The following is a 26,394-nucleotide window of genomic DNA, read 5'->3' as shown; positions in this document are numbered from 1 at the left end:
GGAACACAGGTCTCACCCTGGGGTTCGTCCCGGAGCCTCGCCGCCGACCCCCCTTGCAGATGCCGAAAAGTGAAGGTCCAGAAACGGCGGCAGAAGACTCTTCAGTCTTCATAAGGTAGCGCACAGCACTGCAGCTGTGCGCCATTGTTGTCAGCACACTTCATAGCAGCGGTCACTGAGGGTGCAGGGCGCTGGGGGGGGGCGCCCTGGGCAGCAATGATAGTACCTTATTCTGGCTAAAAATACATCACATATAGCCCCTGGGGGCTATATGGATGTATTTAACCCCTGCCAGGTCTCAGAAAAACGGGAGAAGAAGCCCGCCGAAAAGGGGGCGGGGCCTATTCTCCTCAGCACACAGCGCCATTTTCCCTCACAGAAATGCTGGTGGGAAGGCTCCCAGGCTCTCCCCTGCACTGCACTACAGAAACAGGGTTAAAACAGAGAGGGGGGGCACTTATTTGGCGATATGTATATATATATATTAAAATGCTATAAGGGAAAAACACTTATATAAAGGTTGTCCCTGTATAATTATAGCGTTTTTGGTGTGTGCTGGCAAACTCTCCCTCTGTCTCCCCAAAGGGCTAGTGGGGTCCTGTCCTCTATCAGAGCATTCCCTGTGTGTGTGCTGTGTGTCGGTACGTGTGTGTCGACATGTATGAGGACGATGTTGGTGAGGAGGCGGAGCAATTGCCTGAAATGGTGATGTCACTCTCTAGGGAGTCGACACCGGAATGGATGGCTTATTTAAGGAATTACGTGATAATGTCAACACGCTGCAAGGTCGGTTGACGACATGAGACGGCCGGCAAACAAATTAGTACCTGTCCAGGCGTCTCAAACACCGTCAGGGGCTGTAAAACGCTCATTTACCTCAGTCGGTCGACACAGACACAGACACTGACACTGACTCCAGTGTCGACGGTGAAGAAACAAACGTATTTTCCTTTAGGGCCACACGTTACATGTTAAGGGCAATGAAGGAGGTGTTACATATTTCTGATACTACAAGTACCACAAGGGTATTATGTGGGGTGTGAAAAAACTACCTGTAGTTTTTCCTGAATCAGATAAATTAAATGAAGTGTGTGATGATGCGTGGGTTTCCTCCGATAGAAAATTATTGGCGGTATACCCTTTCCCGCCAGAAGTTAGGGCGCGTTGGGAAACACCCTTTAGGGTGGATAAGGCGCTCACACGCTTATCAAAACAAGTGGCGGTACCGTCTCCAGATAGGGCCGCCCTCAAGGAGCTAGCTGAGAGGCTGGAAAATATCCTAAAAAGGTATATACACACATACTGGTGTTATACTGCGACCAGCGATCGCCTCAGCCTGGATGTGCAGCGCTGGGGTGGCTTGGTCGGATTCCCTGACTGAAAATATTGATACCCTTGACAAGGACAGTATTTTATTGACTATAGAGCATTTAAAGGATGCATTTCTATATATGCGAGATGCACAGAGGGATATTTGCACTCTGGCATCAAGAGTAAGTGCGATGTCCATATCTGCCAGAAGATGTTTATGGACACGACAGTGGTCAGGTGATGCAGATTCCAAACGGCACATGGAAGTATTGCCGTATAAAGGGGAGGAGTTATTTGGGGTCGGTCCATCGGACCTGGTGGCCTCGGCAACAGCTGGAAAATCCACCTTTTTTACCCCAAATCACATCTCAGCAGAAAAAGACACCGTCTTTTCAGCCTCAGTCCTTTCGTCCCCATAAGGGCAAGCGGGCAAAAGGCCAGTCATATCTGCCCAGGGATAGAGGAAAGGGAAGAAGACTGCAGCAGGCAGCCCATTACCAGGAACAGAAGCCCTCCACAGCTTCTGCCAAGTCCTCAGCATGACGCTGGGGCCGTACAAGCGGACTCAAGTGCGGTGGGGGGTCGTCTCAAGAGTTCAGCGCGTAGTGGGCTCACTCGCAAGTGGACCCCTGGATCCTACAAGTAGTATCCCAGGGGTACAGACTGGAGATTCGAGACGTCTCCCCCTCGCAGGCTCCTGATGTCTGCTTTACCAACGTCTTCCTCCGACAGGGAGGCAGTATTGGAAACAATTCACAAGCTGTATTCCCAGCAGGTGATAATCAAAGTACCCCTCCTACAACAAGGAAAGGGGTATTATTCCACACTATATTGTGGTACTGAAGCCAGACGGCTCGGTGAGACCTAGTCTAAATGGGAAATCTTTGAACACTTACATACAAAGGTTCAAATCAAGATGGAGTCACTCAGAGCAGTGATAGCGAACCAGGAAGAAGGGGACTATATGGTGTCCCTGGACATCAAGGATGCTTACCTCCATGTCCCAAATTGCCCTTCTCACCAAGGGTACCTCAGGTTCGTGGTACGGAACTGTCACTATCAGTTTCAGACGCTGCCGTTTGGATTGTCCACGGCACCCCGGGTCTTTACCAAAGTAATGGCCGAAATGATGATTCTTCTTCAAAGAAAAGGCGTCTTAATTATCCCTTACTTGGACGATCTCCTGATAAGGGCAAGGTCCAGAGAACAGTTGGAAGTCGGAGTAGCACTATCTCAAGTAGTTCTACGACAGCACGGGTGGATTCTAAATATCCAAAATCGCAGCCGTTTCCGACGACACGTCTGCTGTTCCTAGGGATGGTTCTGGACACAGTCCAGAAAAAGGTGTTTCTCCCGGAGGAGAAAGCAAGGGAGTTATCCGAGCTAGTCAGGAACCTCCTAAAACCAGGAAAAGTGTCAGTGCATCATTGCACAAGAGTCCTGGGAAAAATGGTGGCTTATTACGAAGCGATTCCATTCGGCAGATTCCACGCAAGAACTTTTCAGTGGGATCTGCTGGACAAATGGTCCGGATCGCATTTTCAGATGCATCAGCGGATAACCCTATCTCCCAGGACAAGGGTGTCTCTCCTGTGGTGGTTACAGAGTGCTCATCTTCTAGAGGGCCGCAGATTCGGCATTCAGGATTGGATGCTGGTGACCACGAAGGCCAGCCTGAGAGGCTGGGGAGCAGTCACACAGGGAAAAAATTTCCAGGGAGTGTGATTAAGTCTGGAGATTTTTCTCCACATAAATATACTGGAGCTAAGGGCAATTTACAATGCTCTAAGCTTAGCAAGACCTCTGCTTCAAGGTCAGCCGGTATTGATCCAGTGGGACAACATCACGGCAGTCGCCCACGTAAACAGACAGGGCGGCACAAGAAGCAGGAGGGAAATGGCAGAAACTGCAAGGATTTTTCGCTGGGCGGAAAATCATGTGATAGCACTGTCAGCAGTGTTCATTCCGGGAGTGGACAACTGGGAAGCAGACTTCCTCAGCAGGCACAACCTCCACCCGGGAGAGTGGGGACTTCATCGGGAAGTCTTCCACATGATTGTGAACCGTTGGAAACCAAAGGTGGACATGATGGCGTCCCGCCTGAACAAAAAACTGGACAAGTATTGCGCCAGGTCAAAAGACCCTCAGGCAATAGCTGTGGACGTTCTGGTAACACCGTGGGTGTACCAGTCGGTGTATGTCTTCCCTCCTCTGCTTCTCATACCCAAGGTATTGAGAATTATAAGACGTAGAGGAGTAAGAACTATACTCGTGGCTCCGGATTGGCCAAGAAGGACTTGGTACCCGGAACTTCAAGAGATGCTCACAGAGGACTCATGGCCTCTGCCGCTAAGAAGGGACTTGCTTCAGCAAGTACCATGTCTGTTCCAAGACTTACCGCGGCTGCGTTTGACGGCATGGCGGTTGAACGCCGGATCCTAAAGGAAAAAGGCATTCCGGAAGAGGTCATTCCTACCCTGGTCAAAGCCAGGAAGGAGGTGACCGCACAACATTATCACCACAGGTGGCGAAAATATGTTGCGTGGTGTGAGACCAGGAAGGCCCCATGAAGAAATTTCAACTCGGTCGTTTCCTGCATTTCCTGCAAACAGGAGTGTCTATGGGCCTCAAATTGGGGTCCATTAAGGTTCAAATTTCGGCCCTGTCGATTTTCTTCCAGAAAGAATTGGCTTCAGTTCCTGAAGTTTGTCAAGGTAGTACTGCATATACAACCCCCTTTTGTGCCTCCAGTGGCACTGTGGGATCTCAACGTAGTTCTGGGATTCCTAAAATCACATTGGTTTAAACCGCTCAAATCTGTGGATTTGAAATATCTCACAGGGAAAGTGACCATGCTGTTGGCCCTGGTCTCGGCCAGACGAGTGTCAGAATTGGCGGCGTTTGTCAAAAAAGCCCATATCTGATTGTCCATTCGGACAGGGCAGAGCTGCGGACTCGTCCCCAGTTTCTCCCTAAGGTGGTGTCAGTGTTTCACCCGAACCAGCTTATTGTGGTACCTGCGGCTACTAGGGACTTGGAGGACTCCAAGTTGCTAGATGTTGTCAGGGCCCTGAAAATATAGTTTCCAGGACGGCTGGAGTCAGGAAAACTGACTTGCTGTTATCCTGTATGCACCCAAAAAACTGGGTGCTCTTGCTTCTAAGCAGACGATTGCTAGTTGGATGTGTAGTACAATTCAGCTTGCACATTCTGTGGCAGGCCTGCCACAGCCAAAATATGTAAATGCCCATTCCACAAGGAAGGTGGGCTCATCTTGGGCGGCTGCCCGAGGGGTCTCGGCTTTACAACTTTGCCGAGCTGATACTTGGTCAGGGGCACACCCTGACTAAGGAGGACCTGGAGTTCTCTCATTCGGTGCTGCAGAGTCATCCGCACTCTCCCGCCCGTTTGGGAGCTTTGGTATAATCCCCATGGTCCTGACGGAGTCCCCAGCATCCACTTAGGACGTCAGAGAAAATAAGAATTTACTTACCGATAATTCTATTTCTCGTAGTCCGTAGTGGATGCTGGGCGCCCATCCCAAGTGCGGATTGTCTGCAATACTTGTACATAGTTATTGTTACAAAAATCGGGTTATTATTGTTGTGAGCCATCTTTTCAGATGCTCCGCTGTTATCATGCTGTTAACTGGGTTCAGATCACAGGTTGTACAGTGTGATTGGTGTGGCTGGTATGAGTCTTACCCGGGATTCAAAATCCTTCCTTACTGTGTACGCTCGTCCGGGCACAGTATCCTAACTGAGGCTTGGAGGAGGGTCATAGGGGGAGGAGCCAGTGCACACCACCTGATCCTAAAGCTTTTACTTTTGTGCCCTGTCTCCTGCGGAGCCGCTAATCCCCATGGTCCTGACGGAGTCCCCAGCATCCACTACGGACTACGAGAAATAGAATTATCGGTAAGTAAATTCTTATTTTTAATAACTTTGTGTATTAAACAAAGTTTGTGTACATTGAGTCATCAAAAAACAAAGGTTTCACTATCTCACTCTCATTTAAAAAGGTCCGTATTTCGGAATATTCCGTATTTCGGAATATTTGGATATGGGATACTCAACCTGTACCCATTAAACAAATACATTATTGTTAAATATGTTTGTCCAATTTGAGATGAATGAATCCCATTAGGTTCTTACATGCAAGTTCTCAGACATCTTCTCGCAGGTGTTTTTTGGATGGCTTTTTCCTTCTACCACTGCAGACTCCAGATGTGTAAAGTGTGACCATAAATGGTCATTTAAGTGAAGAATATATGCATGGATTGAAAGCTCTGAATCTGTAACCAGATACGTGTCGGCTAGCTCGGTGTTACTATACACTAGGAAGAGAAAAGGACAAGATTAAAAATACACATAGTTTTACCTAGAGATAAGATTTTACTTTGTCGAAGATTTTATACAGCAAGCAAGTGAAACAAAAGGTTGGTGTAAAACAAAGATCAACTGGCCCTTTCTAAATCTACACATGATGTACCAATGCAACACACTGAACAATATATTTTCTTCTATGTATTCTATATGACGGACGGAGCGCTGGAATGTTTTTAGGCTGGGGGGGGGGGTAGGGGGGGCGCAGAAAAAAAAAATATTTTGGCGCCCCCATGGTGCGGATGAGCACTTACCTGCAGATCCACGCGGGCGGCATCTCCTTTAAAAACAGCCTGCTACCGCAGGGTGCTGTGTCCTCCTATCTTCGTTGTGTCCTAGCCGCTGCCGTCTGTCTCTCCTTCACAGACGCAGTACTGGGAGGAGGTGTGGCCAGGCTGGGACATCCCGGGACCATAGCCACGCCTCCTCCCAGTAATGCAACTGTGAAGGAGAGACAGCCGGCGGCGGCTAGGACACAATGAACGAAGATAGGAGGACACAGCACCCTGCGGTGGCAGGCTGTTTTTAAAGGAGAGCCGGTGCTAGAGTGTTTGGCGTCCCCCTGCAAATTATAAATTTGCGCCTTCCCATCCATAAAAAAGGGACTGCCCGCACTCCAAAAAGGGGTGTGCTCACACAAGGAAGGGGAGTGACCACAATGGTACCCACAATTCAAATTATGCCACACAGTATTACAATCTTATTCGCATTACCCCAAACGTAGTGCCCCTGACTTAAATTATGCCACAAAATAGTGCCCATTATTCACATTACGTCACACAGTAGTGCCCCTTATACACGTTACGGCACACAATACTATTCCTTATACACAATGCCCACAGTAGTGCCCCTTATCAGAGGTGTAGCTAGGTGCCATGGTGCCCTGAGCAAAGGTATGTTTTTCAGCGCCACCTCCTCTGTATTGAATTGGTGACATCTTACATTTGAACAGAAAAAATAAGAATTTACTCACCGGTAATTCTATTTCGTAGTCCGTAGTGGATGCTGGGGACTCCGTAAGGACCATGGGGAATAGACGGCTCCGCAGGAGACTGGGCACATCTAAAGAAAGATTTAGGTCTATCTGGTGTGCACTGGCTCCTCCCCCTATGACCCTCCTCCAAGCCTCAGTTAGGACACTGTGCCCGGAAGAGCTGACACAATAAGGAAGGATTTTGAATCCCGGTAAGACTCATACCAGCCACACCAATCACACTGTATAACTCGTGATAGGAACCCCGGTTAACAGTATGAAAACAACGGAGCCTCTGAACAGATGGCTCGCAATAACAACCCGATTTGTGTAACAATAACTATTTACAAGTATTGCAGACAATCCGCACTTGGGAAGAGCGCCCAGCATCCACTACGGACTACGAGAAATAGAATTACCGGTGAGTAAATTCTTATTTTCTCTGACGTCCTAGTGGATGCTGGGGACTCCGTAAGGACCATGGGGATTATACCAAAGCTCCCAAACGGGCGGGAGAGTGCGGACGACTCTGCAACACTGAATGAGAGAACTCCAGGTCCTCCTCAGCCAGGGTATCAAATTTGTAGAATTTTGCAAACGTGTTTGCCCCTGACCAAGTAGCAGCTCGGCAAAGTTGTAAAGCCGAGACCCCTCGGGCAGCCGCCCAAGATGAGCCCACCTTCCTTGTGGAATGGGCTTTTACAGATTTAGGCTGCGGTAGTCCCACCGCAGAATGCGCCAGCTGAATAGTGCTACAAATCCAGCGCGCAATAGTCTGCTTAGAAGCAGGAGCACCCAGTTTGTTGGGGGCATACAGGATAAACAGCGAGTCAGTTTTCCTGACTCCAGCCGTCCTGGAACATAAATTTTCAGGGCCCTGACTACGTCCAGTAACTTGGAATCCTCCAAGTTCCCAGTAGCCGCAGGCACCACAATAGGCTGGTTCAAGTGAAACGCTGATACCACCTTCGGGAGAAACTGAGGACGAGTACTCAATTCTGCCCTATCCATATGGAAAATCAGATAAGGGCTTTTATAGGACAAAGCCGCCAATTCTGACACATGCCTGGCCGAAGCCAGGGCCAACAGCATGACCACTTTCCACGTGAGATATTTCAAATCCACAGTCTTAAGTGGTTCAAACCAATGAGATTTCAGGAACTCCAAAACCACATTGAGATCCCAAGGTGCCACTGGGGGCACAAAAGGAGGCTGAATACGCAGAACTCCTTTGACAAAAGTCTGAACTTCAGGCAGTGAAGCCAGTTCCTTCTGGAAGAAAATCGACAGGGCCGAAATCTGGACCTTAATGGACCCCAATTTGAGGCCCAATGTCCCCCCTGCTTGCAGGAAATGCAAGAATCGACCCAGTTGAAATTCCTCCGTTGGGGCCTTCCTGGCCTCACACCAAGCAACATATTTCCGCCAAATGCGGTGATAATGTGTTGCGGTGACATCCTTCCTGGCTTTGATCAGGGTAGGGATGACTTCCTCCGGAATGCCCTTTTCCTTCAGGATCCGGTGTTCAACCGCCATGCTGTCAAACGTAGCCGCGGTAAGTCTTGGAACAGACAGGGCCCCTGCTGCAGCAGGTCCTGTCTGAGCGGCAGAGGCCAAGGGTCCTCTGAAAGCATCTCTTGAAGTTCCGGGTACCAAGCTCTTCTTGGCCAATCCGGAACCACGAGTATAGTTTTCACTCCTCGCCTTCGTATTATTCTCAGTACCTTGAGAGGCAGAGGAGGAAACACATAAACCGACTGGTACACCCACGGTGTTACTAGAGCGTCCACAGCGATCGTCTGAGGGTCCCTTGACCTGGCGCAATATCTTTTTAGCTTTTTGTTGAGGCGGGACGCCATCATGTCCACCTGTGGTCTTTCCCACCGGTTTACCAGCATTTGGAAGACTTCTGGATGAAGTCCCCATTCTCCCGGGTGGAGGTCGTGCCTGCTGAGGAAGTCTGCTTCCCAGTTGTCCACTCCCGAAATGAACACTGCTGTCAGTGCTAACACATGATTTTCCGCCCATCGGAGAATCCTTGTGGCTTCTGCCATTGCCCTCCTGCTTCTTGTGCCGCCCTGTCTGTTTACATGGGCAACCGCCGTGATGTTGTCTGATTGGATCAGTACCGGCTGGTTCCGAAGCAGGGGCCTTGCTTGGCTTAGGGCATTGTAAATGGCCCTTAGCTCTAGAATATTTATGTGAAGCGAAATCTCCTGATTTGACCACAGTCCTTGGAAATTTCTTCCCTGTGTGACTGCGGCCCAGCCCCGAAGGCTGGCATCCGTGGTCACCAGGACCCAGTCCTGTATTCCGAATCTGCGGCCCTCTAGTAGATGAGCCCTCTGCAGCCACCACAGCAGCGACACCCTGGTCCTTGCTGACAGGGTTATCCGCTGTTGCATCTGGAGATGGTACCCGGTGTGTGTCCAGAATCATTCCCAGGAACAGAAGATGTGTCGTCGGGACCAGCTGTGACTTTGGAATTAAGAATCCAGTCCTGCTGTTGCAGCACTTCCCGAGAAAGTGCTACCCCCTTACCAACTGTTCCTTGGACCTCGCCTTTATCAGGAGATCGTCCAAATACGGGATAATTAAAACTCCCTTCTTGCGAAGGAGTATCATCATTTCGGTCATTACCCATGGTAAAGACCCTCGGTGCCGTGGATAATCCAAACGGCAGCGTCTGGAACTAATAGTGACAGTCCGGTACCACAATCTTGAGGTACTCCTGGTGAGGAGGGTAAATGGGGACATGCAGGTAAGTATCCTTGATGTCCAGAGAGACCCTGTAATCCCCCTCGTCCAGGATCGCAATAATCGCCCTGAGCGATTCCATCTTGAACTTGAATCTTTTGTTATATGTGTTCAAGTTTCGGTACCACAAACATTGTGGAAAAGTAACCCTTTTCCTGTTGAAGGAAGGGTACCTTGACAATCACTTGCTGTGAATACAGTTTTTGGATAGCCACCAACACTGCCTCCCTGGCAGAGGGAGTTGCTGGTAAGGCAGATTTTAGAAAACGGCGGGGGGGGGGGGGGGGGGGGAAACGTCTCGAATTCCAGCCTGTACCTCTGAGATACTGTTTGAAGAACCCAGGGATCCACCTGTGAGAGAGCCCACTGTGCGCTGAAATTTCTGAGACGGGCCCCCACCGTACCCGGGTCCGCCTGAGCAGCCCCAGCGTCATGCTGTGGACTTACCGGACGCAGGGGAGGACTTCTGCTCCCGGGAACTAGCTGTGTGCTGCAGCTTTTTCCCTCTACCTTTTCCTCTTGGCAGAAAAGATGAGCCTCTAGCCGTCTTCTTTTCTGGGGCCGAAGGGACTGTACCTGATAATACAGTGCTTACTTTTGCTGTGGGGTAGCTTGTGGCAAAAGTTTTGATTTCCCAGCCGTAGCTGTGGAAACGAGGTCTGAAAGACCATCCCCAAACAGTTCCACCCCCTTCTAGGGCAAACTTCCATGTACCGTTTTGAATCGGCATCACCCGACCATTGCAGAGTCCATAACCCCCGTCTGGCGGCAATGCTTTTACATAGCGCTTATTAGTGATGCCAGTCGGCAAATATCCCTCTGTGCATCACGCATGTATAAGACAGCGTCTTTTATATGCTCTATTTTCAGCAAAATATTGTCCCTATCTATAGTATGAATATTATCAGACAGGGAATCTGACCACGCAGCTGCCGCACTGCACATCCATGCCGAGGCAATAGCAGGTCTCAATATAATGCCCGTGTGTGTGTATATAGCTTTAAGGGTAGTTTTCTGCTTTCTATCAGCAGGTCCTTCAGGGCGGCCGTATCCGTGACGGTAGTGCCACCTTTTTTAATAAGCGTGTAACCGCTTTATCTACCCTAGGGGTTATTTCCCAACGTGACCTATCCTCTGGCGGAAAAGGGTACGCTGCTTAGAAATTATCAATTTCTTATCGGGGGAAGTCCACGCTTCCTCACACACCTCATATCAATTCCTCAGATGCAGGAAAACTACTGGTAGTTTTGTCACCAAACATAATACCCTTTTTTGTGGTATCTGGGGTATTATCAGAAATGTGTAATACATTTTTCATTGCCTCAATCATGTAACGGGTGGCCCTATTGGAAGGTACACTAGTCTCATCGTCGTCGACACTGGAGTCGGTATCCGTGTCAACATCTGTGTCTGCCATCTGAGGTAGCGGGCGTTTTAGAGCCCCTGATGACATGTGAGACGCTTGGACAGGCACAAGCTGAGCAGCCGGCTGTCCTATGTCGTCAAACCTTTTATGTAAGGAGTTGACACTGTCACGTAATTCCTTCCATAAGTCCATCCACACCGGTGTCGACCCCGCAGGGGGTGACTTCCCATTCACAGGCATTTGCTCCGCCTCCACATCATTATCCTCATCATACATGTCGACACAGCAGTACCGACACACAGCACACACACAGGGAATGCTCTGACAGAGGACAGGACCCCACAAAGCCCTTTGGGGAGACAGAGGGAGAGTATGCCAGCACACACCAGAGCGCTATATATCACAGGGATATCACCTATAGAGAGTGTTTTCCCTTATAGCTGCATAATATATATATATATATATATATATATATATACTGCGCCTAATTTGTGCCCCTCCTCTCTTTTTAACCCTTTTCTGTAGTGCAGGACTGCAGGGGAGAGCCAGGGAGCGATCCCTCCTGCAGAGCTGTGAGGGAAAATGGCGCCAGTGTGCTGAGGGAGATGGCTCCGCCCCTTTTTCGGCGGGCTCTCTCCCGCTATTGTAAAAGTTCTGGCAGGGGTTAATAAACACCTATATAGCCCCTGGGGCTATATATGGTGTCAGTTCGCCAGCCAAGGTGTTAATATTGCTGCTCAGGGCGCCCCCCCCCAGCGCCCTGCACCCATCAGTGACCGCAGTCTGTGGTGTGCATGAGGAGCAATGGCGCACAGCTGCAGTGCTGTGCGCTACCTTGGAGAAGACAGAAGTCTTCAGCCGCCGATTTTCCGGACCACCTTCTTGCTTCTGGCTCTGTAAGGAGGACGGCGGCGCGGCTCCGGGAACGGACGACGAGGTCGGGTCCTGTGTTCGATCCCTCTGGAGCTAATGGTGTCCAGTAGCCTAAGAAGCCCAAGCTACCACCACTTAGGTAGGTTCGCTTCTTCTCCCCTTAGTCCCTCGGTGCAGTGAGCCTGTTGCCAGCAGGTCTCACTGAAAATAAAAAACCTAACATATACTTTCTTCCTAGGAGCTCAGGACAGCCCCTAGTGTGCATCCAGCTCAGCCGGGCACAGAAATCTAACTAACCATCATAGGGGGAGGAGCCAGTGCACACCAGATAGTCCTAAAGCTTTCTTTAGATGTGCCCAGTTTCCTGCGGAGCCGTCTATTCCCCATGGTCCTTACGGAGTCCCCAGCATCCACTAGGACGTCAGAGAAATATATATACTACAGCGCTACTGGGTAAACATTCTGCGTTTTTCTCCTGGGTCATATAGCGCTGGGGTGTGTGCTGGCATACTCTCTCTCTGTCTCTCCAAAGGGCCTAAGGGGGATCCTGTCTTCCGAAAAGAGATTCCGTGGGAGTGCGTGTGGGAGTGCGTGTGGGAGTGCGTGTGGGAGTGCCGGTACGCGCGTGTCGACATGTTTGACGATGAAGGCTCGCCTAAGAAGTGCATGAATGTCGGGTCGCAGTCGGCACCGCCTACACCGGACTGGGTGGATATGTGGAATGTCTTGAATGCTACTGTAAATTTATTGCATAAGAGATTAGACAAGTCTGAGGCTAGGGATCAGTCAGGTTGTCAGATCCCAGTGGCACCGGGACCTTCTGGGTCTCAGAAACGCACATTATCCCAGATCACTGACACAGATACAGAGACACAGATTCAGATTCTAGTGTCGACTATGAGGATGCAAAATTACAGGCAAAAGTGGCTAAAGGTATTCGTTGCATGATTGTTGCGATTAAAGAGGTTTTGCATATCACTGAGGAACCCCCTGTCCCAGACACGAGGGTGCACATGTATAAAGAGAAAAAACCTGAGGTCACTTTTCCGTCCTCATTTGAGCTAAGCGAATTGTGTGAAAAGGCTTGGGAATCTCCAGACAGGAGATTACAAGTTCCCAAAAGGATTCTTATGGCGTATCCCTTCCCACAAAAGGATAGGATACAATGGGAATCTTCGCCTAAAGTAGACAAGATGTTGACACGCTTATCCAAGAAGGTGGCACTGCCTTCCCAGGATACGGCTACCCTCAAAGATCCTGCTGATCGTAAGCAGGAAGTTAACATGAAGTACATTTACACACATTCCAGTACTATTGTTAGACCGGCGATGGCATCGGCCTGGGTTTGTAGTGCTGTCGCAGCATGGACCGATTCTTATCTAATGAGATTGATGCCCTAGATAAGGATACCATTCTAATGACCCTAGCGCATATCAAGGATGCGGCATTATATATGAGGGATGCACAAAGAGACATTTGTTTACTGAGCTCCAGAATAAATGCTATGTCTGTTTCTGCTAGGCGACTCTTGTGGACCCGACAGTGGACGGGGGATGCCGACTCAAAGCGGCATATGGAGTCGTTGCCGTACAAGGGGGAGGAGTTGTTTGGAGAAGGCCTCTCGGACCTGGTCTCTACTGCTACAGCTGGTAAATCAAATTTTTTACCTTATGTTCCCCCGCAACATACTAAGAAGGCGCCTCATTATCAAATGCAGTCCTTTCGTTCAAATAAAAGCAAGAAGGTACGGGGATCGTCCTTTCTTACCAGAGGTAAAGGCAAGGGAAAAAAGCTGAACACAGCTAGTTCCCAGGACCAGAAGTCCTCCCCTCCGTCTGCAAAATCCACCGCATGACGCTGGGGCTCCCCTGGGGGAGTCGGCTCAGGTGGGGGCACGTCTTCAAATTTTCAGCCACGTCTGGGATCGCTCACAGGTGGATCCCTGGGCAATAGAGATTGTTTCTCAGGGATACAGGCTGGAATTCGAAGAGATGCCTCCTCGCCGGTTTTTCAAATCGGCTCTGCCGGCTTCTCCGTCAGAGAGGGAGTTGGTGTTATCTGCAATTCAAAAATTGTATCTTCAGCAGGTGATCGTCAAGGTTCCTCTTCTCCAGCAAGGAAAGGGGTATTACTCAACCCTGTTTGTGGTCCCGAAACCGGACAGTTCGGTCAGACCCATTTTGAATCTAAAATCCCTGAACCTGTACTTAAAAAAGTTCATGCGAGGACTTTTCAATGGGACCTACTGGACAAGTGGTTCGGGTCTCATCTACAGATGTATCAAAAGATCACCTTGTCTCCCAGAGCCAGGGTCTCTCTCCTGTGGTGGCTACACAGTGCTCACCTCTTAGAGGGTCGCAGATTCGGCATTCAGGATTGGATCCTGGTGACCATGGACGCACGCCTCCGAGGTTGGGGTGCAGTCACTCTGGGCTGAAATTTTCAAGGTCTCTGGTCAAGTCTAGAGACTTGTCTCCACATCAATGTCCTGGAGTTGAGGGCCATACACAACACCTTAAGTCAAGCGGAGGCATTACTTCGGGACAAACCTGTTCTGATTCAGTCGGACAATGTCACGGCAGTGGCTCATGTAAACCGCCAAGGCGGCACAAGGAGCAGAGTGGCCATGACAGAGGCCACCAGGATTCTTCACTGGGCGGAAGGTCATGTAAGCGCACTGTCAGCAGTGTTCATCCCGGGGGTGGACAACTGGGAAGCGGACTTCCTCAGCAGACACGACCTGCATCCGGGAGAGTGGGGACTTCATCAGGAAGTCTTCGCACAGATCGCGGGTCGGTGGGAACTGCCTCAGAAAGACATGATGGCGTCCCGGCTCAACAAGAAGCTAAAGAGGTATTGTGCCAGGTCAAGAGACCCTCAGGCGGTAGCGGTAGACGCTTTGGTGACACCATGGGTGTTCAGATCGGTCTATGTGTTCCCTCCTCTGCCTCTCATACCCAAGGTGTTGAGAATAATAAGACAAAGAAGGGTGAAAACAATCCTCATTGTTCCAGATTGTCCACGAAGGACTTGGTATCCGGATCTGCAAGAATTGCTCACAGAAGATCCGTGGCCTCTTCCTCTAAGGCAGGACCTGCTGCAGCAGGGGCCCTGTCTGTTCCAAGACTTACCGCGGCTGCGTTTGACAGCATGGCGGTTGAAAGCCGGATCCTAGCAGAAAAAGGTATTCCGGAGGAAGTCATTCCTACCCTGATCAATTCCTACCTAAAGTGGTTTCATCCTTTCATATGAATCAACCTATTGTTGTGCCTCAAAACTCACATTGGTTTGAACCACTCAATACGGTGGAGTTAAAATATCTCACTTGGAAGGTGGTCATGTTGTTAGCCTTGGCTTCGGCTAGGCGAGTTTCGGAATTGGCGGCTTTATCACATAAAAGCCCCTATCTGGTTTTCCATATGGATAGAGCGGAGTTGTGGACCCGTCCTCAATTCCTACCTAAGGTGGTCTCATCCTTTCATATGAACCAACCTATTGTCGTGCCTGTGGCTACTCGTGACTTGGAGGATTCCGAGTCCCTTGATGTGGTCAGGGCTTTGAAAATTTACGTGGCCAGAACGGCTAGGATCAGAAAAACAGAAGCACTATTTGTCCTGTATGCAGCCAACAAGGTTGGCGCTCCTGCTTCAAAGCAGACTATTGCTCGCTGGATCTGTAACACGATTCAGCGGGCACATTCTACGGCAGGATTGCCATTGCCTAAATCAGTTAAGGCCCATTCTACTAGGAAGGTGGGCTCTTCTTGGGCGGCTGCCCGAGGGGACTCGGCATTACAGTTGTGCCGAGCAGCTACTTGGTCGGGGTCAAACACCTTTGCAAAGTTCTATAAGTTTGATACCCTGGCTGAGGAGGACCTCCTGTTTGCTCAATCGGTGCTGCAGAGTCATCCGCACTCTCCCGCCCGTTTGGGAGCTTTGGTATAATCCCCATGGTCCTTACGGAGTCCCCAGCATCCTCTAGGACGATAAGCTTTTACACTTACCGGTAAATCTATTTCTCGTAGTCCGTAGAGGATGCTGGGCGCCTGTCCTAAGTGCGGACTACTTCTGCAAGACTTGTATATAGTTATTGCTGACATAAGGGTTATGTGTTGGTTAATCGGTTGAACTGAGGCTATGTTGTTGCTCATACTGTTAACTGGGTAGTTCATCACAAGTTATACGGTGTGATTGGTGTGGCTGGTATGAATCTTGCCCTTGGATTAACAAAATCCTTTCCTCGTACTGTCCATCTCCTCTGGGCACAGTTTCCCTAACTGAGGTCTGGAGGAGGGGCATAGAGGGAGGAGCCAGTGCACACCCAGAATCCAAAGTCTTTCTTAAAGTGCCCATGTCTCCTGCGGAGCCCGTCTATTCCCCATGGTCCTTACGGAGTCCCCAGCATCCTCTACGACTATGAGAAATAGATTTACCGGTAAGTGTAAAATCTTATTTATTCTCAACACCTTGGGTAAACACATAGACCGACCGAAACACCCACGGTGTCACCAGGGCGTCCACAGCTATCGCCTGAGGATCTCTTGACCTGGCGCAATACCTTTTTAACTTTGTGTTGAGACGGGACGCCATCATGTCCATCTGGGGCAGGTCCCACCGACCTGCGATCTGCGCGAAGACTTCCTGATGAAGTCCCCATTCTCCCGGATGCAGGTCGTGTCTGCTGAGGAAGTCTGCTTTCCAGTTGTCCACTCCCGGAATGAACACTGCTGACATTGAGCTGATATGATTTTCCACCCAGCGAAGAATCCTGGTGGCTTCCGCCATTGCCACCCTGCTCCTTGTGCCGCCTTGGCGGTTTACATGAGCTACTGCGGTGACATTGTCTGACTGAATCAGAACTGGTTTGTCGCGAAGTAATGCCTCCGCTTGACGTAGGGCGTAATATATGGCCCTCAACTCCAGGATGTTGATGTGGAGACAAGTCTCTAGACCCGACCAAAAGACCTTGGAAATTTCTTCCCTGTGTGACTGCTCCCCAACCTCGGAGACTTTGGTCACCAGGATCCAGTCCTGAATGCCGAACCTGCGACCCTCTAGGAGGTGAGCACTCTGCAGCCACCACAGGAGAGACACCCTTGCTCTGGGGGACAGGGTGCTCCTCTGATGCATTTGTAGATGTGACCCGGACCACTTGTCCAGTAGGTCCCATTGGAAGGTCCTCGCATGGAACCTGCCGAAGGGAATGGCTTCGTACGATGCCACCATTTTCCCCAGGACTCGAGTGCAGTGATGCACTGACACCTGTTTTGGCTTCAATAGGTTCCTGACCAGAGTCATGAGTTCCTGATCTTTTTCCATTGGAAGAAAAACCTCCTTCTGGTCTGTGTCCAGAATCAAGCCCAAGAAGGTCAGACGCGTTGTAGGAACCAACTGTGACTTCGGGATATTGAGAATCCAGCCGTGTTGCTGTAACACCTTCAAAGACAGAGACACGCTGTCCAGCAACTTCTCCCGAGATCTCGCTTTTATGAGGAGATCGTCCAAGTATGGGATAATTGTGACCCCTCGCTTGCGCAGGAGCACCATCATTTCCTCCATTACCTTGGTGAAAATCCTCGGGTCCGTTGAAAGCCCAAACGGCAACGTCTGAAATTGGTAATGACAATCTTGTACAGCAAATCTCAGGAACGCCTGATGAGGAGGAAATATTGGAACATGAAGGTATGCATCCTTTATGTCCAGGGAAACCATAAAATCCCCCCCTTCCAGGCTGGCGATGACCGCCCTGAGCGATTCCATCTTGAATTTGAACCTTTTCAAGTATAGGTTCAGGGATTTTAAATTCAAAATGGGTCTGACCGAACCGTCCGGTTTCGAAACCACAAACAGGGTTGAGTAATAACCCTTTCCTTGCTGCAGTAGAGGAACCTTGACCACTACCTGTTGAAGATACAATTTTTGTATTGCATTCAACACTAACTCTCTCTCTGAGGGAGCCGAAGGTAGAGCCGATTTGAAAAACCGGCGAGGAGGCACCTCTTCGAATTCCAGCTTGTATCCCTGAGAAACAATTTCCATTGCCCAGGGATCCACCTGTGAATGATCCCAGATGTGGCTGAAAAGTCGAAGACGTGCCCCCACTTGAGCGGACTCCCCCAGGGAAGCCCCAGCGTCATGCGGTGTATTTTGCAGAGGCAGGGGAGGACTTCTGTTCCTGGGAACTAGCTGTGTGCAGCTTTTTTCCTCTGCCCTTACCTCTGGCAAGAAAGGACGATCCTCGTACTCTTTTGCTTTTATTCGAACGAAAGGACTGCATTTGATAATGAGGCGCTTTCTTAGGCTGTGAGGGAACATAAGGCAAAAAATTCGATTTACCTGCCGTAGCTGTGGAGACGAGGTCCGAGAGGCCTTCTCCAAATAACTCCTCACCTTTGTAAGGCAAAGACTCCATATGCCTCTTTGAGTCGGCATCACCCATCCACTGTCGGGTCCATAAGACTAGCAGAAACAGACATAGCGTTTATTCTGGAACTTAGCAAACAAATGTCTCTTTGAGCATCCCTCATATAAAATGCAGCATCTTTTATATGCCCTAGGGTCATTAAAATGGTATCCTTATCTAGGGTCTCAATTTCCATAGATAGGGAGTCTGTCCATGCTGCGACAGCACTACAAACCCAGGCCGACGCCATTGCCGGTCTAAGAATTGTACCTGAATGTGTGTAAATGGACTTCATGGTAAACTCCTGTCTGCAATCAGCAGCATCCTTGAGGGTAGCCGTGTTAAAGCCTTGTCCACGTTAGGAGAAGACTCCCATCGTATCCTATCCGTTTGCGGGAAAGGATACGCCATAAGAATCCTTTTGGGAATCTGCAGCCTCTTGTCTGGAGATTCCCAAGCCTTTTCGCACAGCTCGCTCAGCTCAAACGAGGATGGAAAAGTGACCTCAGGCTTTTTCTCTTTATACATGTGTACCCTCTTGTCAGGGACAGGGGGTTCCTCTGTGATATGCAAAACATCTTTTATTGCAATAATCATATATCGAATGCCCTTAACCACTTTTGGCTATAATTTTGCCTCCTCATAGTCGACACTGGAGTCTGAATCCATGTCGGTATCTGTGTCCATTATTTGGGACAATGTGCGCTTCTGAGACCCGGAAGGTCCGGTGACACAGGGACAGGCATGGTCTGACTACCTGACTGTTCCCTAGCCTCAGGCTTGTCTAATCTCTTGTGTAATAAATTTACACTAGCACTTAAGACATTCCACATCTCCATCCAGTCCGGTGTCGGCGCTGCCGACGGAGATCTGACATTCATACACTCCCCCTCCTCCTTAGGTGAGCCTTCCACTTCATACATGTCGACACACGGGTACCGACACACCCCACACACACAGGGAAGCTCTTATCTGAAGACATTTCCCCACCAGGCCCTTTGGAGAGACAGAGAGAGAGTATGCCAGCACACACCCCAGCGCTATATAACCCAGGCAAACACAGAATGTTTCCCCAGTAGCGCTGAAATAACACGTTTTTCGCCAATTACGTGCCCTCCTCTCTTGAAAAACCCACTGTCACCTCAGTAAGCAGGGGAGAGTCCGGGGAGCTTCCTCTCAGCGCTATGCTGTGGAGAACAATGGCGCTGGTGAGTGCTGAGGGAGAAGCCCCGCCCCCTCGGCGGCGGGCTTCTGTCCCGCTCAAATTATTCAAAAACATGCTGTACATGTATATATGTGTTTATGCTATAATAGAAGTTTATATTGTTGCCCAGGGCGCCCCCCCCTGCGCCCTGCACCCTTACAGTGACCGGAGTGTGTGAGGTGTATGGGAGCAATGGCGCACAGCTGCAGTGCTGTGCGTTACCTCTGTGAAGATCACGAAGTCTTCTGCCGCCTTTGAAGCCTTCTTACTTCTCATACTCACCCGGCTTCTATCTTCTGGCTCTGCGAGGAGGACGGCGGCGCGGCTCTGGGACGAACTCCAGGGTGAGACCTGTGTTCCGACTCCCTCTGGAGCTAATGGTGTCCAGTAGCCTAAGAAACAGGACCTTGAAACTCAGAAAGTAGGGCTGTTTCTCTCTCCTCAGTCCCACGATGCAGGGAGTCTGTTGCCAACAGTGCTCCCTGAAAATAAAAAACCTAATTAAAATACTTTCTTAGCAGGAAACTCAGGAGAGCTCCCTGCAGTGCACCCATCTCCTCTGGGCACAGTATCAAACTGAGGTCTGGAGGAGGGGCATAGAGGGAGGAGCCAGTGCACACCCAGAGTCAAAGTCTTTCTTAAAGTGCCCATGTCTCCTGCGGAGCCCATCTATCCCCATGGTCCTTACGGAGTCCTAGAATCCTCTAGGACGTTAGAGAAATATTGAAGAAAAAATTCACAGTGAGAATGTATTCGAGTTTAAGTAATACACAACAGCATGTTCCAGCATAAATAAATAACCTAAGTGACAATATTAATCTCACACCACAGACTGTTAAGATATATTAACTGGGGTATGGGTAGGATAACTCTCACAGAAGCTAGCAAGAACCACAAGTGGAAATCTTTCAGTGATCCTGTACCCAAAATACGAGTGAGCAGACAGGGTCAAAGTTGCTGAAGTGAGAAAAAGACATGGGACTGGAAAACTGGTGACATATCTGTACAGAGACAGGCACAAGGGACACAAAAGCATGGCTGATGGGCAGTGTTTACTCCGATCAGCCGCTGATTGTATGTGTGTACCCTCATTAACTGTGCACCAGGCATTAGGAATACATTGTATGCTTGGCTGGGTATAAAAACGTTACATGAACAATTCTGTGCGCAGCGAGAAGTTTAGTAACAGTTGTTTTGCTTGTGAGAAAAACATTGCATACTGCAATACTACCGTATGCTGACAGATTTCTTGCCTTCATTTTGAAGTCTTCAAGACTTTAACATTATAGAGAAATAAATTACTACTAAGATTCACCTTGATGAGTTTTCTCCAGCAGGCCAAGGGCAACACAGGCATCAAGAAGCCTTTCAGTTCCATGTACAGAAGCATTAATCTTTTCCGCAATTTCCATGGCCTTCAGCGCACCTTTATCTTTCAACTTATCAAAGACCTTCAGTTTAGATGCTGCAAACAATGTCTGAAAAAAAAATAAATAGAAGAATACAGGCAGAGGACAGAGAGTGCTCACATTTATCTACATTGTGCAGCTGGACAAGGTTAGGACAGATGGAGTGTACATAGATTAGGCTTTAAAAGACACAATTTTCTATAAATATGTCTAACTATATATAAATCAAGAGTGTGTGTGTGTGTGTGTGTGTGTGTGTGTGTGTGTGTGTGTGTGTGTGTGTGTGTGTGTGTGTGTGTGTGTGTATGGGTGTAGTACTGCTGACCGGCGACCGCCGGTCAGCTTACCGAAGTCGGGATCCCGGCGGGGAGGGGCGAGTGCAGCAAGCCCCTTGCGGGCACGCTGCGGTCGCCACGGGTTCTATTCCCACTCTATGGGTGTCGTGGACACCCACGAGTGGAAATAGTCCCTGTTGGTCGGCATGCCAACCATCGGGATAGTGAGCCGTCGGGCTGGTGGAGGAGGTCATGTGACTGTCTGTCAGCTGACCGGCGGTCACATGAATACCACATACATACATACATACATACACACATATATATATATATATATATATATATATATAATAGGATTTTGGTACTCACCGTTAAATCCTTTTCTCCTAGTCCGTAGAGGATGCTGGGGACTCCAAAAGGACCATGGGGTATAGACGGGATCCGCAGGAGCTTGGGCACACTAAAAAGACTTAAGACTGGGTGTGAACTGGCTCCTCCCTCTATGCCCCTCCTCCAGACCTCAGTTATAGGAACTGTGCCCAGGAGAGACGGACATTACAAGGAAAGATTTTTGTCTTAACTAAGGGCTACCAAATCACCAGCCCACACCATAAACATACCGTACAACCGGAATAACGCCAAACCAGATAACAGTATGCATAAAACTCCAGCAACCAGCTGCAACAAACCAATACACAAGTCGTGTATAACCGAACTTAACCAGTAAGAAAATATATAATGCAAGTAATAGTCCGCACTAGGACGGGCGCCCAGCATCCTCTACGGACTAGGAGAAAAGGATTTAACGGTGAGTACCAAAATCCTACTTTCTCTTACGTCCTAGAGGATGCTGGGGACTCCAAAAGGACCATGGGGATTATACCAAAGCTCCAGAACGGGCGGGAGAGTGCGGACGACTCTGCAGCACCGACTGAGCAAACGCCAGGTCCTCATCGCCCAGGGTATCGAACTTATAGAATTTAGCAAAAGTGTTCGAACCCGACCAAGTAGCCGCTCGGCAAAGCTGTAGTGCCGAAACACCTCGGGCAGCCGCCCAAGATGAGCCCACCTTTCTGGTAGAATGGGCTTTAACCGACTTCGGCACCGGCAACCCCACCAAAGAATGAGCTTGCTGGATCGTACTACAAATCCAGCGTGCAATAGTCTGTTTTGACGCAGGATGACCAACCTTGTTGGCCGTATACAAAACAAACAACGCTTCAGTTTTCCTAGTAACAGCTGTCCTAGAAACGTAAACTTTTAACGCTCTTACAACATCCAGAGATTTTGGAATCGCCACTTCTTCCGTAGCTACCGGAACCACAATAGGTTGGTTAATGTGAAATGACGAAACCACCTTCGGTAGAAATTGTTGACGAGTCCTCAATTCCGCCCTATCCGCATGAAAAATCAAGTACGGACTCTTATGAGATAAAGCTGCCAATTCCGATACTCGCCTGGCAGATACCAGCGCCAAAAGCATAACAACCTTCCAAGTGAGAAATTTTAATTCCACCGTCCGCAAAGGTTCAAACCAGGAAGACATGAGGAACCGTAAGACGACATCAAGGTCCCATGGCGCTACAGGCGGTACAAACGGTGGATTGATATGCATTACACCCTTCACAAAAGTATGAACCTCTGGGAGGGCAGCCAACTCTTTTTGAAAGAAAATAGACAAAGCCGAAATTTGCACTTTGATGGAACCCAATTTCAGGCCTGCATCTACACCCACCTGTAAAAGTGGAGAAAACGACCCAAGTGAAACTCCTCCGCAGGAGCCTTTTTAACCTCACACCAGGAAACATATTTCCTCCAGATACGGTGATAGTGATTCGCTGTAACCTCTTTCCTAGCCTTAATGAGAGTTGGAATGACCTCCCTGGGAATACCCTTACGAGCTAAGATCTGGCGCTCAACCTCCATGCCGTCAACCGCAGCCGCGGTAAGTCCAGAAACACGCATGGACCCTGTAACAACAGATCCTCTCTTAGAGGAAGCGGCCAAGGATCTTCCACCAGTAAGTCCTGAAATCCGGGTACCAGGCCCTTCTTGGCCAGTCTGGGACGACGAGAATCGCCTGAACCCTTGCTCGACGAATGATCCCCAGCACCTTTGGAATGAGAGGAAGAGGAGGGAACACATACACCGACTGGAAGACCCACGGAGACACCAGGGCGTCCACCGCCGTGGCTTGTGGGTCCCTTGACATGGAACAATACCTCGGGAGCTTCTTGTTGAGCCGAGACGCCATCATGTCTATCAACGGAATTCCCCAGCATCTTGTCACTTCTGCAAATACCTCTTGGTGCAGAGCCCACTCTCCCGGATGGAGGTCGTGTCTGCTGAGGAAATCCACTTTCCAGTTGTCCACCCCCGGTAGGAAAACTGCTGACAGTGCGCTGACGTGTTCCGCCCAGCGAAGTATCTTTGTGGCCTCCGCCATTGCTGCTCTGCTCCTCGTTCCGCCTTGCCGGTTTATATGGGCCACCGATGTGATGTTGTCTGACTGTACCAGGACCGGTTGACCCTGAAGAAGACTTCTTGCTTGAAACAGGCCGTTGTAAATGGCTCTTAACTCTAGAACATTTATGTGGAGACAGGCTTCCTGGAGCGACCATTTTCCATGGAAATTTCTTCCTTGGGTGACTGCGCCCCAGCGACTTGCATCTTTTGTCAGAAGTACCCAATTCTGGATACCGAATCGGCGTCCCCCCAGGAGGTGATGAGCTTGTAGCCACCACAGGCCAGAAATTCTGGCTCTGGGAGATAGACTTATCTTCCGGTGAATGTGTAGGTGAGACCCGGACCATTTGCTCAGCAAGTCCCACTGAAACACGCGGGCGTGAAATCTGCCGTATGGAATGGCTTCGTACGCCACAACCATCTTCCCCAGAACCCGAGTACAATGATGGTTTAACACACTCGTCGGCTTCAGAAGTTCTCTGACCATCGTCTGCAATTCCAGAGCCTTTTCTTCTGGAAGGAATACCTTCTGTAACTCCGTATCCAGAATCATGCCCAGAAAAGGAAGCCGAGTGGTCGGAATCAACTGGGATTTCGGCAAATTGAGGACCCATCCGTGTTGTTGCAGAACAGATAGAGACAACTCTACACTTGTCAGCCATCGTTCCTTGGACCTCGCCTTTATCAGGAGATCGTCCAAGTACGGGATAATTGAAACCCCTTGTTTGCGAAGAAGGACCATCATTTCCGCCATGACCTTGGTGAAAATCCTCGGAGCCGTGGAAAGCCCAAGCGGCAACGTTTGAAATTCGTAATGAGAATCCTGTATCGCAAACCTGAGGAAAGCCTGATGCGGAGGATATATCGGCACATGTAAGTAGGCATCCTTTATGTCGACTGACGCCATAAAATCCCCCCCCCCCCTCCAGGCTGGCAATCACCGCTCAAAGGGATTTCATCTTGAACTTGAAGACTTTCAAGTATGGATTGAGGGATTTTAGATTTAGAATTGGTCTGACCGAACCGTCCGGTTTCGGTACCACAAAGAGGCTCGAGTAGAACCCCTCCCCCCGCTGGGACGGAGGGACGGGAACAATGACCCTCTGTAGACACAGTTTTAGAATGGCTGCCCGGACCACCTCCCTGTCTGGAAGAACCACTGGTAATGCCGAAATGAAGAACCGGTGAGGGGGCATCTCCTGAAACTCCAGTTTGTATCCTTGAGACACTATTTCTAACACCCAAGGATCCAGGTCTGATTGAATCCAGACCTGGCTGAATACCTGAAGACGGCCCCCCACCGGTCCGGACTCCCCCAGGGAAGCCCCAGCGTCATGCGGTGGACTTGGTAGCAGCCGGGTAGGACTTCTGGTCCTGTGCACCTGAGGTTGCAGGAATTTTTCTTCCCCGTCCCCGACGACCCCTTTCCACGCCTGTATTTATTGTGACGAAAGGACTGCATTTGCTGATGTGGTGCCTTCTTCTGTTGTGTGGGAACATAAGGAAGAAAAGAGGACTTACCCGCAGTCGCGGTCGAGACTAGGTCCGCCAGGCCGTCCCCAAACAAGACCGTACCTTTAAAGGGTAGAGCTTCCATAGACCTCTTGGAGTCGGCATCAGCATTCCATTGATGGATCCACAAGGCCCTCCTGGCAGATATCGACATGGCATTGGTCCTTGATCCCAAGAGACAGACGTCCCTTGCCGCGTCCTTCAGGTAATCTGCAGCGTCCTTAATATAACCAAGAGTTAGAAGGACATTACCTTTATCAAGAGTATCCATGTCACTAGCTAAATTCTCCGCCCATTTAGCAATAGCACAACTCACCCATAAAGACGTCACAGCAGGTCTGAGCAATGCACCCGTAATAGCGAAAATGGACTTCAGACACGTCTCCAACTTGCGATCCGCCGGGTCCTTGAGAGCTGCCGTGTCAGGAGACGGAAGCGTCACCTTCTTAGACAAACGGGATAGAGCTTTATCAACGGTTGGAGATGTCTCCCATTTTTCCCTGTCATCAGAGGGAAAAGGATACGCCATAAAAATCCTCTTGGGAATCTGCCAGTTCTTATCCGGCGATTCCCAAGCCTTTTCACAAAGAGTATTCATTTCATGAGAGGGGGGAAACTTTACCTCAGGTTTCTTCCCCTTGAATAAGCAAATCCTTGTTTCCTGCACCGCAGGTTCATCAGAAATCTGCAACACATCCTTTACAGCCACAATCATGTACTGAATACTCTTAACCAAACGTGGATGTAACGCCGCCTCAGTGAAATCGACATCGGAATCAGAGTCCGTGTCGGTATCCGTATCCCCCACCTGAGTAAAAGGCCTCTTATGGGACCCGGATGGGGTCTTTACCTGAGATTAAGCCTCCTCCATAGGATTTCTTCCACACCTGGGTCTGTGACTCAGACTTATCTAACCTCTTAGATAAAGAAGCTACATTGGAATTTATTGTAGTAAGGAGTGCTAGTAAATCAGGAGTCGGCTGCGTCGACAGTGCTAGCTCTAGCCCCGCATCCCCACCTCCTATAACCTCCTCTGGTGAATAACATTCAGGTTCCGACATGTCGACACGCAGTACCGACACCCACAACACCCAGAACCGTCCCAGCAAGGTGACAGGCCCACAATTCAGCCCAGAAGAGGAGACAGAGGGAGTATGCCAGCTCACACCCCAGCGCCTGTATTGGGACACAGAAGATTAAGTGTACCCAGCGCTGCCTTATAATTCACAACTGGTAACCCACAGCGGCTCCCCACTGGAGATACCCCCTATACTTGCAAAAAACGTGGAGGTCCCGGCAGCGTCTCTCCCTCGGTGCTGTGTAGGGAGAAAATGGCGCGCGAGTAAGCCGCGGACCGAAGCTCCGCCCCCTTCCCGGCGGCTTCGGACCGCCAAATTTAAACAAACAAAAAATGCCCGGCGGGGGTCTGTAATAAAGTGCCTCGGCACCTACAATCTTTTG

General features: G+C 49.6%; 1 protein-coding gene across 3 annotated transcripts in view; it reads right to left on the bottom strand.

Annotated features, from left to right (window-relative positions):
• Window positions 1–26,394, bottom strand: part of ASMTL (acetylserotonin O-methyltransferase like) — a 122,462-nt gene that overhangs the window by 24,554 nt on the left and 71,514 nt on the right. For all 3 annotated transcript variants that reach the window (XM_063955692.1, XM_063955690.1, XM_063955691.1), the window contains 2 exons: window positions 20,587–20,749; window positions 5,466–5,647 (listed from right to left, as the gene is read on the bottom strand). In XM_063955692.1, the coding sequence (XP_063811762.1) occupies window positions 5,466–5,647; window positions 20,587–20,749 (345 nt within the window). The remainder of the gene's footprint in view (window positions 1–5,465; window positions 5,648–20,586; window positions 20,750–26,394) is intronic.

This window comes from Pseudophryne corroboree, chromosome 2, assembly GCF_028390025.1.
Source record: "Pseudophryne corroboree isolate aPseCor3 chromosome 2, aPseCor3.hap2, whole genome shotgun sequence".
Lineage (NCBI taxonomy): Eukaryota > Metazoa > Chordata > Amphibia > Anura > Myobatrachidae > Pseudophryne > Pseudophryne corroboree.
The sequence above is the reverse complement of the archived record's forward strand: the minus strand, read 5'-3'. Positions and strand labels throughout refer to the sequence as shown.